At 51.6% G+C, this 11,443-nt stretch overlaps 1 protein-coding gene across 2 annotated transcripts in view; it reads left to right on the forward strand.

The window, feature by feature from the left end:
* Window positions 1-10,297, forward strand: part of TRIP10 (thyroid hormone receptor interactor 10) — a 69,289-nt gene extending 58,992 nt beyond the window's left edge. The window contains exons 10-15 of one of the 2 annotated variants that reach the window (XM_056852364.1): window positions 2,061-2,243; window positions 5,303-5,412; window positions 6,448-6,580; window positions 7,552-7,676; window positions 9,277-9,407; window positions 10,149-10,297. In XM_056852364.1, coding sequence (XP_056708342.1) covers window positions 2,061-2,243; window positions 5,303-5,412; window positions 6,448-6,580; window positions 7,552-7,676; window positions 9,277-9,407; window positions 10,149-10,297 — 831 coding nt within the window. The remainder of the gene's footprint in view (window positions 1-2,060; window positions 2,244-5,302; window positions 5,413-6,447; window positions 6,581-7,551; window positions 7,677-9,276; window positions 9,408-10,148) is intronic. The other variant, XM_056852372.1, reaches the window with a different exon arrangement.
* The last annotated feature ends 1,146 nt before the right edge of the window (window positions 10,298-11,443 follow it).

Raw genomic sequence — 11,443 nt, forward strand, 5'->3', positions numbered from 1 at the left:
CTTCTTCCTTAACTTTGCTAACTCCAGGTGGGGATATTCCTGGCGATTTGGGGGTGAAACCTGGGGAGGACAGGGCTTGAGGAGGGGAGGGACTTCAATGAGGTATAGACAGAGTCTGCCTTCCAAAGTGGCCATTTTCTCCAGGGGAACTGATGTCCGTCGTCTGGACATCAGCTGTAATTGTGGGAGAGCTCCATGCCCTGCCTGGAGGTTGGCAACCCCGTAGGCCAGGGAGCTCGGCCTTTTGCGCGTGGCTCCCCCGTGGCCTCAGAATTGTAGCCCATTGAGGGCAGCAGCCCTGGAGAAGATTTTGGGGAGTGGTTCTGCAGCTGCTGCAATCCCATGTCCGGTTTGCATAAGGAGCTGTTGGTAACGGGGTGGAGCAGAGAGCTGCTTTTCATTTGCTTCCTTGCCTGTGCAATCCCAGAGGTGCCAGGGGTCAAGCCCAGGACTAGTGAATCCTTCGGCCCCCACCCCCACTCTGTGCTTTGGGGAGAGCACTCTAAAGGGAGGGGTCAGAGGGGGGACACATGGCAGGAAGTCAGAAGGCTCAATTGAGGCAGGACGAGTGAGAAGGGACGAAGAAGAAGGGCTGTTTTTTATGTGCTGACTTTCTCTACCACTTAAGGGAGAATCAAACCGGCTTACAAACACCTTCCCCTCCCCTCAACAGACACCCTGTGAGGTGGGTGGGGCTGAGAGAGCTCTAAGAGAGCTGTGACTAGCCCATAGAATCATAGAGTTGGAAGGGTCCACCAGGGTCATCTAGTCCAACCCCCTGCACAATGCAGGAAATTCACAACTACCTCTCCCCCGCACACCCCAGTGACCCCTACTCTATGCCCAGAAGATGGCCAAGGTGCCCTCCCTCTCATCATCTGCCTAAGGTCACAGAATCAGCATTGCTGACAGATGGCCATCTAACCTTTGCTTAAAAACCTTCAGGGAAGGAGAGCCCACCACCTCCCGAGGAAGCCCGTTCCAGTGAGGAACCGCTCTGACTGTTAGAAAGTTCTTCCTAATGTCTAGACGGAAACTCTTTTGATTTAATTTCAGCCCAAGGTCACCCAGCTGGCTTCATGTGGAGGAGTGGGGAAACCAACCCGCTTCTCCAGGTTAAAGCCCCACCACTCCAAACCACCACTTTTCTCCACTGCCCCACACTGGCTTTCCCAGTGGGGACTCAATGGTTCTTGTGCAGAGCAGCCAGTTTGGCCAAAGCTCCTTCCACATGGGCACACGGAGCTGCCTTCTGCTGAATCAGGGCCCTTGGTCCACCAGGCCCAGGATTGGATACTCAGACCGGCAGCGGCTCTCCAGCGTCCATTCACATCACCCTTCCTTATCATTTTAACTGGATACACCAGGGATTGAACCTGGGACCTTCTGCATGCCGAGCAGAGGCTCTGCCACTGAACGACAGCCCTTTCAAGTGGCTGTTAGTATCGCTTTTAACACTGTCCCCCATCCCTGTTCGTGGCACTGAGATTTTGGGAGATCTTAGCCTTCCCCAGCCTCCATGCCCTAGGATTAGAGTTTGGGGGTGGGGTGGGGGAGTGTCAGAGGACATGTTGGAATGAGACGCTTGCTTGCATCTATCGGCCCCTTCACCCACCTACCCACCCACCCCTGGGAAAGTCCGCTCTGCTTCTTGCATGCCTCCGTTCCTCTTGCGCTGCCTGGTGGCGAGGTGCATTCCATGCTGCTCCCCCCCCCCCGCTGTCCCCTCCCCCAGTGTATCTTGATTTGGATTACAGTGCATTCTTCTTATATTGGCCGCATGGGTTTGGTGTTGCCTAGTGGGGAGGGGGAGGCAGCGTGAGCCGTCAGTAGGTTCATCCGTTGCAACGTCAGGCAAATGGTTAACAAGGCGCTTCGGCCCACTTGCTGCCTTCCACTATAACCATGTACAATATAACTGGAATGTACTGTAGTTTCCCTGTTTCACATGTTTTGGGGTGGTTTTGTGTATGTGCCTTTTTATTTTCTTACAGAGTTTTCTCCGTTTTCTGTGTGTGTTATGTTTTTGTTTCTTGTCTGTGGCCCTTGTCCGTCGCTAGCTCCCGCCCCCTCCCCTCTCCCCCTTAAATTGCCCCTCCTCCTCGTCTTCTCCCCCCTCCTCGTCCGCCAACAATGGACCTCCGTCCCCCAAATTCACCCGTGACCCCCTGTCTTACTGTTTGAACGAGATCAATAAGACAGTCAAACCCCGCATCACGTCCTTCCGCAGCCTCAGACGGGGGGTAAGTGGCACCTTTTCTTCGATAAGTTGGCATCCTTTGTCTGCTGTTCGAAAATGCCCCTGTGAGCAAATGCCCCGTGGGAAGGCACTCGCCAAACACGTCGCCCAAGATGGCACAGGGCATTGAGCTGAGCGCCACCCTCGTCATTCAGACCATGCTTACCATCCATCCTTTGTGGGAAGGGTCGGGGTCATGGGCTTGGAAGGGGTACAGAAAGAGCATTTTGTCCCGGGGCAGGATCTGCCCTATTTCTTCCCATCCAGCCTCAACAGCAGCTGGATGTCTTGCAGATACAATACGATAAAGTTTATGGTTTGTGGCCAAAGGCCTTTACACTGTGTCGTATAAAACCTAGTCATAAATCACAATGGGTAGCCGTGTTCGTCTGTCACTAGCAAGGGAAAGAACAAGAGTCCAGTAACATCTTAAAGGCTAACATCGTTTCTGAAGGGCTCATACCCTGCCATAAATTTTTGTTAGTCTTTAAGGTGTTACTAGACATTTTCTGTTGCTAGTCGTAAATATGTTAAAACAGCCTGACCCCAAAAAGCTAATCATTGAATGCATTGAATGCACTGATTAAATACAGCTTTAGCCCAAATTTTCCTGGCTGCTAAGGCAGAGAGACACTCTGTAGGAGACAACTGGATCAGCAAAAGAGCAGCTTCTCTGAATCTGAAAAGAGATTTAGGTCATTTAGAAGTGCTGTAAGAAATTTAGCTCTGGGCTCTGTATAAAGAAGACAGAATAAAATGTAATGCATTAGGACCAGATCATGCGAAGTGATGGCATCGCTTTACTCTGCTCTGGTTAGACCTCACCTAGAGTATTGTTTTCAGTTTTGGGCAGAGGAGGGCAACAAGGATGGTTGAGGAGTCTGGAGACCAAGTCCTATGAAGAAAGGTTGAAGGAGCTGGGTTTTATTTAGCCTGAAGAGGAGAAGACTGAGAGGGGATACGATAAGTACTTGAAGGGCTGTCATACAGAGGATGGGGCCGAGTTGTTTTCTGTTGCCCCAGAAGGTCAGACCAGAACCAACGGGTTGAAATTAAATCAAAAGAGTTTCCGTCTAGATATTAGGAAGAACTTTCTGACAGTTAGAGCGGTTCCTCAGTGGAACAGGCTTCCTCAGGAGGTGGTGAGCTCTCCTTCCCTGGAGATTTTTAAGCAGAGGCTAGATGGCCACCTGTCAGTAATGCTGATTCTATGACCTTAGGCAGATGATGAGAGGGGAGGGCATCTTGGCCATCTTCTGGGCATGGAGTAGGGGGCACTGGGGATGTGTGGGGGGGAGGTAGTTGTGAATTTCCTGCATTGTGCAGAAGGGTTGGACTAGATGACCCTGGCGGTCCCTTCTAACTATGATTCTAGCACTCCTTGACCACATCGCCATGGTAGGTGGGACAGATTCAGGGGGTGTTTAGACAAGTCATGTTGATGAGGGAACTAGCTTGTTCTCTGTTGCTCCAGAGACTAGGACACAGAGTAATGGATTGAAACTAATAGAAAAGCGATTCCCCCAAAACATTAGGAAGAACTTTCTGACGGTGAGGGCTGTTCAACGGTGGAATGTGCTACCTTGAAGGGTGGTGGAGTCCCCATCTTTGGAGGTCTTTAAGCAGAGGCTAGATGGCCATCTGTCGGGAGTGCTTTGATTGTGGGATCCTTCATGGCGGGGGGAGAGTTGTGGTCACTGGGGGTGTGGGGAGAGGTAGTTGTGAGTTTCCTGCATTGTGCAGCGGGTTGGACTAGATGACCCTGGTGGTCCCTTCCAACTCTATGATTCTATCAAGTTCTAAGCACCCCAGTCCTAAAAGGCAGTGTGGATACTCATCGAAAAGTTGCTTGGCGGGGGGGCGCAGGGGAGGTTCCCTTTCTCCTCCTCCTCCGTTATTATTATACAATTCTGCGATGCCTGGCATTCTGCTCCCATTGTCTTCCAGCAAGGAAAGAGATTTTGAGAAGATGGATGATGATGTTTGTGCCTGGAAAAAACCTATTCCTTTCAAATTTATAAATATGCATTCTTGGAGTCCTACAAGAAATCACATTTGGAGAGGGGAGGAGGAATAAACAATGAGAATTATCTTCCTTCGGAGGATTATTGTAAGCTCTTAGGGGCATAAGGAGGCTATTTTCTCTGTCTAGGTTGTGGAGACACACCCACCCCACAATAGTTTTAGAGGGTAACTGTGTTGGTTTGCTACAGAAGATCTGGATTCAAGTCCAGTAGAACCTTAGATTTTCGAGGCATAGGTTTTTAAGAGTCACAGCTAGTGTGGTGTAGTGGTTAAGAGGGGTGGTTTGGAGTGGAGGACTCTGATCTGGAGAACCGGGTTGGATTCCCCACTCCTCCACATGAAGCCAGCTGGGTGACCTTGGGCTAGTCACAGCTCTCTCAGCCCCACCTACTTCACAGGGCATCTGTGGTGGGGAGGGGAAGGGAAGGTGATTGTAAGCCGGTTTGAGTCTTTCTTAAGTGGTAGAGAAAGTCGGCATATAAAAACCAACTCTTCTTCTTTAATCAGAGATCTGTCAAAGGGAGCTGTGACACTCGAAAGCTTATGCCCTGAAAATCTTGTCGGTCTCTAAGGTGCTGCTGGACTCGATTCTAGTCCCCCCTTCCCCCTGAACTGCTTTCAGCATTCTGGGGGGGGGGGGGCATTGAATGCGCTCAGTTCTCATCAGGCAGTTTTCCTTTAACTTACAAACGAATATTTTTGCACACCTGGTGAGTCTCCCAATTATGCAGAAACCCCAGTGTGGTCTTTGGGGGGGGGGGGGGCTGCTTTCATAATAGACAGTTAACGCTGAAGTTTGCTATTGAACCTCCAGAGTACTATAAGCTCCTAAGGGCTTCATCAGGCCCATTTCTACATCTCCTTCCCCACCTGATTCAACCCAGGCTCTGGGCCAGCGGGGCAACTCCGTGCCCTTGAAGTGGGCCTTTAGCCCTTCGAAACACATGTTCTCGGGCCATTGAGGCAAGCCGCAGTGGGACGGGCTGGAGGGGCACAGGAGGCTGACGCCTGTTTCTCTCTCTCTCTCTCTGGGGCCAGACGGTGATCACGGAAGACCTCAGCCACCTGCCTCCAGAGCAGAGGAGGAAAAAACTGCAGCAGAAGATCGAAGAAAGGAACCGGGAGTTGCAGAAGGAGCTGGATCAGAGGTGGGAAGACCGAAAGCCAACCCAGCACTCTCTGTGGTTCCGCTTCCAGAAAGAGACTTAGAATCATAGAGTTGGAAGGGACCACCAGGGTCATCTAGTCCAACCCCCTGCACAATGCAGGAATTTCACAACTACCTCCCCCCACACACACACCCAGCGACCCCCTACCCCATGCCCAGAAGATGGCCAAGATGCCCTCCCTCTCATGATCTGCCTGAGGTCACAGAATCAGCATTGCTGACAGATGGCCATCTAGCCTCTGCTTAAAAACCTCCAGGGAAGGAGAGCCCACCACCTCCCGAGGAAGCCTCGTTCCACTGAGGAACCGCGCTGTCAGAACGTTCTTCCTAATGTCTAGACGGAAACTCTTTTGATTTAATTTCAACCCGTTGGTTCTGGTCCGATCTTCTGGAGCAACAAAAAACAACTCGGCCCCATAATCTCTATGACAGCCCTTCAAGTACTTGAAGATGGTTATCATCTCCCCTCTCAGCCTTCAGGCTAAACATACCCATCTCCTTCAATCTTTCCTCATAGGACTTGGTCTTTCCTCATAGGACTTGAAAGGGGCAAAATTAATTGGGCATCACTTTTTAAACTGAGGTTTCAAAATGTGGGCCTATCAGAATCCACAGTTAAAATTCGACAGGGACAGACATGTCCTGGTCCTATCAATAAGTTATGCTAGTATGGAACAGTGCTCGCATATCACAGAATATTCTCCACCGGAGCAGCGCTCCTGTCTGCCTTATTGTCCTAAAGTATGGCTCTAGCAATGTCCTAGAGACAATGACCAAAGGCATCCATTTTCTCCAGGTGAACCGATTTCTATCAGCTGGAGATCAGTTGTAAAAGCAGGAGATCTCCAGCTAGTACCTGGAGGTTGGCAACCCTGTTTATTCAAGTTTTTAGCGTCTTGGCCAGCAGGTAGAGACGGATCCCCGCCAGCCTTTTCCAGCTTGAGAATTCATGTGGTTTGGCTGGATGAAATGCAAAAAAAGAGGGCATTTTAACTCTATGACTCCCTTCTTTCAGGGATGCCTTAAATAAGATGAAGGACGTTTATCAAAAGACACCCCAGATGGGAGACCCCAGCAGCTTGGAGCCGAAGATCTCGGAGACCCTGGGCAACATCGAGAGACTCCACCTCGAAATCCAGAAGTATGAAGTAAGAGAAGGCGGGGGGCGGCCAGCTGCCTGGCTCTTTCCAGATGTCTCTTCCCTTGCAGCAGCACAGTCACCCAGCACTCATGCCCAGATGTGGCTGGCGGTGGACTACATTCCCACTGAGGACCAGTCCCAGGTTTAGGAGGGCCCTGGGCAGAGAGTGGGGGCCCTTCTCCTCCTCTGGCCACCGCCAAGGCCCCTGTTCATGCTTCCCTTCCAGCTGACCCCCAGCCTCCTGAGTGTCCTTCCTTCCCAAGCCCGTGGTGAGCCTTTGCACTGATGGTGTGTCCTTTTGCCAGGGGCGCTGGGTGGGGTGTGCAGATGGGAACGCCACCACTACGTCTGCCTGGAGCGCCAGCATTGTACACCCCTGTAATCCTTCCTTGGCAGTGTATGGTTGGAGGGCTTTGTGGCCGGGGCCCTGCCAGACACTGTGGGCTCTGGCAGCTGCCCCACCTCAGGGTAGAAGAAGAGTTGGTTTTTATACCCTGCTTTTTTCTACCAAAAGGAGTTTCAAAGCTGCTTATAATCTCCTTCCCTTCCTCTCCCCACAACAGGCACCTTGTGAGGCAGGTGGGGCTGAGAGAGTTATGAGAGAACCGTGACTAGCCCAAGGTCACCCAACAGGCTTCATGTGTAAGAGTGGGGAAACCATCCCGGTTCTCCAGATCAGCCTCCGCCGCTCATGTGGAGGAGTGGGGAATCAAACCCTGTTCCCCAGATCAGAGTCTGCCGTTCCTAACCACTATGCCTTGCTGATGCTGGCCCTTTCCCCACTCAAGAGCACCCTCCTGCTAATTGCTGCCACTTCTTAATGATGGCCCTTTGAGAGCCCAGCATGGCATAGTGGTTAAGAGTGGTGAACTCTAATCTGGAGAACCGGGTTCAATTCCCCATTCCTCCACCCCACCCTCTTGAACGAACGCTACGCAGCGAAACCCTAACCCGTGTCCATCTTCTGGGTCCGTGCAGGCTTGGCTGGCAGACGCAGAGGGAAGGATGCTGAATAACCGCCCGGACACGGTCACACGGTATAACCGCCACCTGGATCACGCCAGCGCCCTGAACAATAACAACTGTACACACGAGAAGGAAAGGTGAGAGCAGGTTCGATGGCGGAGGGGCAGGAGCCGAGGTCCTCTTCTGGCAGCCTCGCAGGTCCCTGTGTGTGGAGATCATGGGAGAGGGGGGCTTACAAGCACCTGAGACCCTCACAGTGTGGGGAGGTCTTCAACTGCTCACTTGCTTCTTGGTCACCAGTGGGTGGGTGAAAAGATCCAACACCTGACCTTGTGGGCTGCTTTGATGCGCGTCGGTGATTTCAGGAATATCTGAATTCTCCACCTAAGCCCCTGCACATTCACTTCTGATGGCAGGTTTGTTTATTCATTCATTTACTTCATTTACACCCATCTTTCTCCACAAGGGAGGCTTGAGGTGGCTTGCGTTGTTCTCCTCTCCTTCATTTTATCCTCACAACAACCCTTTGAGGTAGGCTAGGCAGAGAGTGAGTGACTGGCTCAAGGTCACCCAGCAAGCTTCCTTGGCAGAGAGGGGATTCATACTTAGAATAATAGAATGTTTGTGGGCTTCCTGGAGGCACCTGGTTGTCCACAGTGTGAACAGACTGCTGGGCTTGATGGGCCTGGGTCTGATCCAGCAGGGCTTTCCTTAAGTTATTATGGCTATCCATGGCTACTAGTCCAAATGGATGCTAGTCATGATGCATAGCTATTTTCTCCAGTATCAGAGGAGCATGCCTATTATGTGAGATGCCAAGGAACACAGGCTGGATAATGCTGCTGCAGTCGTCTCATTTGTGGGCTTCCTGGAGGCACCTGGTTGGCCCCTGAGCTGGTTGGCCCCTGAGCTGAGTTCAGGGCTTGACAAATCCCAGCCACCATGGCCCCAAGTATTTTTGGGGATAGCAATAATTAGAAAATATCCCAGGGCTAAATTTCTTGCTGGGTTGGTTTTTGGCCTAAACACTTGTCCTAGTGCTGAGAAATGTGTGTGTGTGTAAAGTGCCATCAAGTCGCTTCCGACTCATGGCGACCCTATAAATCAATGCCCTCCAGAATGGAGAAATTAGTATTTTTGTTAAAAGCCACAGATGGGTTTGTTTTTTATAGGACCTCCCTGTATGCTCTGGCAGCAAAGAAAATAAGGTCCAATATGGTTGCTAAGAGAGCTGAACCTTTGGGTTGATTTTAATGGTTGCTAGGTCGATCGGGACACCACCACAATTTTTACTTATTTCTCTGAATGCATCAAGTTTAGCATAGTTTTATTATGTATATTTTGGCATAGTTTTTTTATAGTTATTATCAATCCAGAATTTTACTAACCTTGTATTTCTTTATTATGTATCTGTGGTATCCTTGACATGTTTGTAATAGCCTATGGCTAAATGCAAATAAAACCATTCATTCAATTAGAAAATATGGTTGTAAGTAACCCTGAAGGCTAAAATTGGAGCCTGGCAGCTTCTGGAATAAAAACAAATTATAATGGCCCCCCCAAGGTGTGATGCAGTTGCGAAGCCGCCTTCTGGAACGGCTCTGGTCTCCTTCAGGGGTCAGTTTCCAGGAGAGCTCCGAGAGCGGAGGGAAGCCTTTGTCTGGGGAAAGGTCTCTTTGGGATGGTTTTCAGCCTGCCGGCGCAGCTCCCACAACACTTGCCCTTTCCCCGTTGCAGCCCGGACGCCCCCCTCCCTGAGGAGAGCCAGGACACCCTCAACCAGCCCATATACACGGAATTCGACGAGGACTTTGAGGAGGACTTGGCCTCTCCGGTCGGCACGTGCGTGGCCATGTACCAGTTTGAAGGTACCTGCTCAGCAAAGTTCCCATAGTGATGGGGAGGCAGATCCTTCCTCTTTGGCACCCCTGGCTTGGGAGGGTTTTTTCCACTCTCCCATCATACCAGAACGCGGGGTCATCTGTTGAAGCTCGAGAGTGACAGATTCAAAACAGATAAAAGGAAGTATTTCTTCACACAACGCCTAGTTAAATTGTGGAACTCCCTTCCCCAGGATGTGGTGACTGCTGCCAACTTTGAAGGCTTTAATAGGGGAGTGGACACGTTCATGGAGGAGAGGGCTATCCATGGCTACTAGTTAAAATGGATACTAGTCATGATCATCCCTGTTCTCTCCAGGATCAGAGGAGCATGCCTATTGTATGAGGTGCTGTGGAACACAGGCAGGATGGTGCTGCTGCAGTCGTCTTGCTTGTGGGCTTCCTAGAGGCACCTGCTTGGCCCCTGTGTGAACAGACTGCTGGACTTGATGGCCTGGGTCTGATCCAGCAGGGCTTTCCTTAGGTCCTTAAATGGCTGTTGCCACTTTAGATTTTAATCTGTTCTGGGCTGCTGACACATTGAGCTGTGAAAAAACTTCCTCCTCCCCTCTGGCGGTTTTGTACCATCAGGTGGTTGTGAACTGTTCTGTCTTTTGCCCCCCACCCCTTTGGCACACCCGACTCGCTTTATTTAGAGCTCGCCTTTCTTTCTCCCCAAGACTTAAAGCGGATGACACAGCTTTCCGTCTCCTTTTTTCCCCACACCAGGTTCCAGCGAGGGCACCATCTCCATGCAGGAGGGCGAAGAGCTCAGTTTGATGGAGGAGGACAAGGGGGACGGGTGGACCCGCGTCCGGCGGAGCAAAGGGGGCGAGGGCTACGTCCCCACCTCCTACCTGCGGGTCAGCCTAAACTGAGCAGGGGGAAGAGGAGCGAGTGGAATCACAGATGCTGCGGCTTGGACCTTGCAAACCAGCCTTGGGGGCGGGGGGTTGCCGGGTTTCAACTGGCTCAGTATCTGCTGCTGCGTGTGGGGAAACGTAAGAGAAGGAGAGCCCTGCCAAATTACCACTGCAGAGAGCAGGGGGGTGAGATAATCGTCTTCCTCTAAAAAAGACAAAAAAGATCTTGGATGGGAGTGGGGCTTCCTTCTGCTCTTCACCCAACTAGTCATTCTTTTTCTCGCACCTGCTTTTGACGCAAGAAAAGCCCTGTTATAGTCCCGGAGACCAGTTCTCCAGCCGGGAGTGAAGAGCTCAACCCCATAACTCCGTGGCCATTAGAAACAGTCATGCAAATAAAAACAGGGCCGCCCCTCCTTTGCTATCTCTAGCGTGGTGGGATCAGCCGGTGGCGGAGAGACTCCCACAAAAAGCCCTTCCTTCCTGCCGGGAAGGCACAGGCTGACGGCAGCAGCGCTACCTCCCTCCTTCTCGATGCTGCATTTGGTACACTGGGCCCATAACCCAAAGTGCATCTTTGCATTGTGCCTCTGAGAACAGGCCTGGGCCTCACACCCCTGCTATTGCTGCTACGCCTGCCTCTGGCTCTCCTCTTGGAAGGGGCCCTGCCTCTCCATGTGAGGATGGGCGTCTGTAGAACCGGGCAGGGGGGACGGTCGCGTGATTGGGGAGGCCGGCCATCCGCCCTCGGTACCGTCCATAGGGCGTGGTGATCCCCGCCTGTGAGGATCTCTGCGGGAAGGGCAGCCTCCACGCCAAGACTGGCTCCTCGCGGACATCTGGATTCTCTTTCCTTTAAATGCACTTTACTCGGCCTGGACTCAATGACCTGGCCCCCTCCGCCATTTTGAAAGTGCCTGCTATATTGAGTTCCTTTCCTGGTGGCCTTTGCGGCCAGGGACGCCTGGCATACTGTGCCCCCCCACCAATTCCTTCCCTTCTCCCCCCCCCCCTCAACCTCTGTATTTTGTGTGGTGTCTTTAAAAAAAATACTAATGTATTAGCCTTTTTATACAGTGACCCATTTATTTTACTGCTCGGTTTAGCTTATTGACTGGTGTAACCTGTGCATACCTGTGGGGCCCCCACTCTTCCCCAGTG

The sequence above is a fragment of the Euleptes europaea genome, chromosome 1, assembly GCF_029931775.1.
Source record: "Euleptes europaea isolate rEulEur1 chromosome 1, rEulEur1.hap1, whole genome shotgun sequence".
Classification (NCBI taxonomy): Eukaryota; Metazoa; Chordata; class Lepidosauria; order Squamata; family Sphaerodactylidae; genus Euleptes; species Euleptes europaea.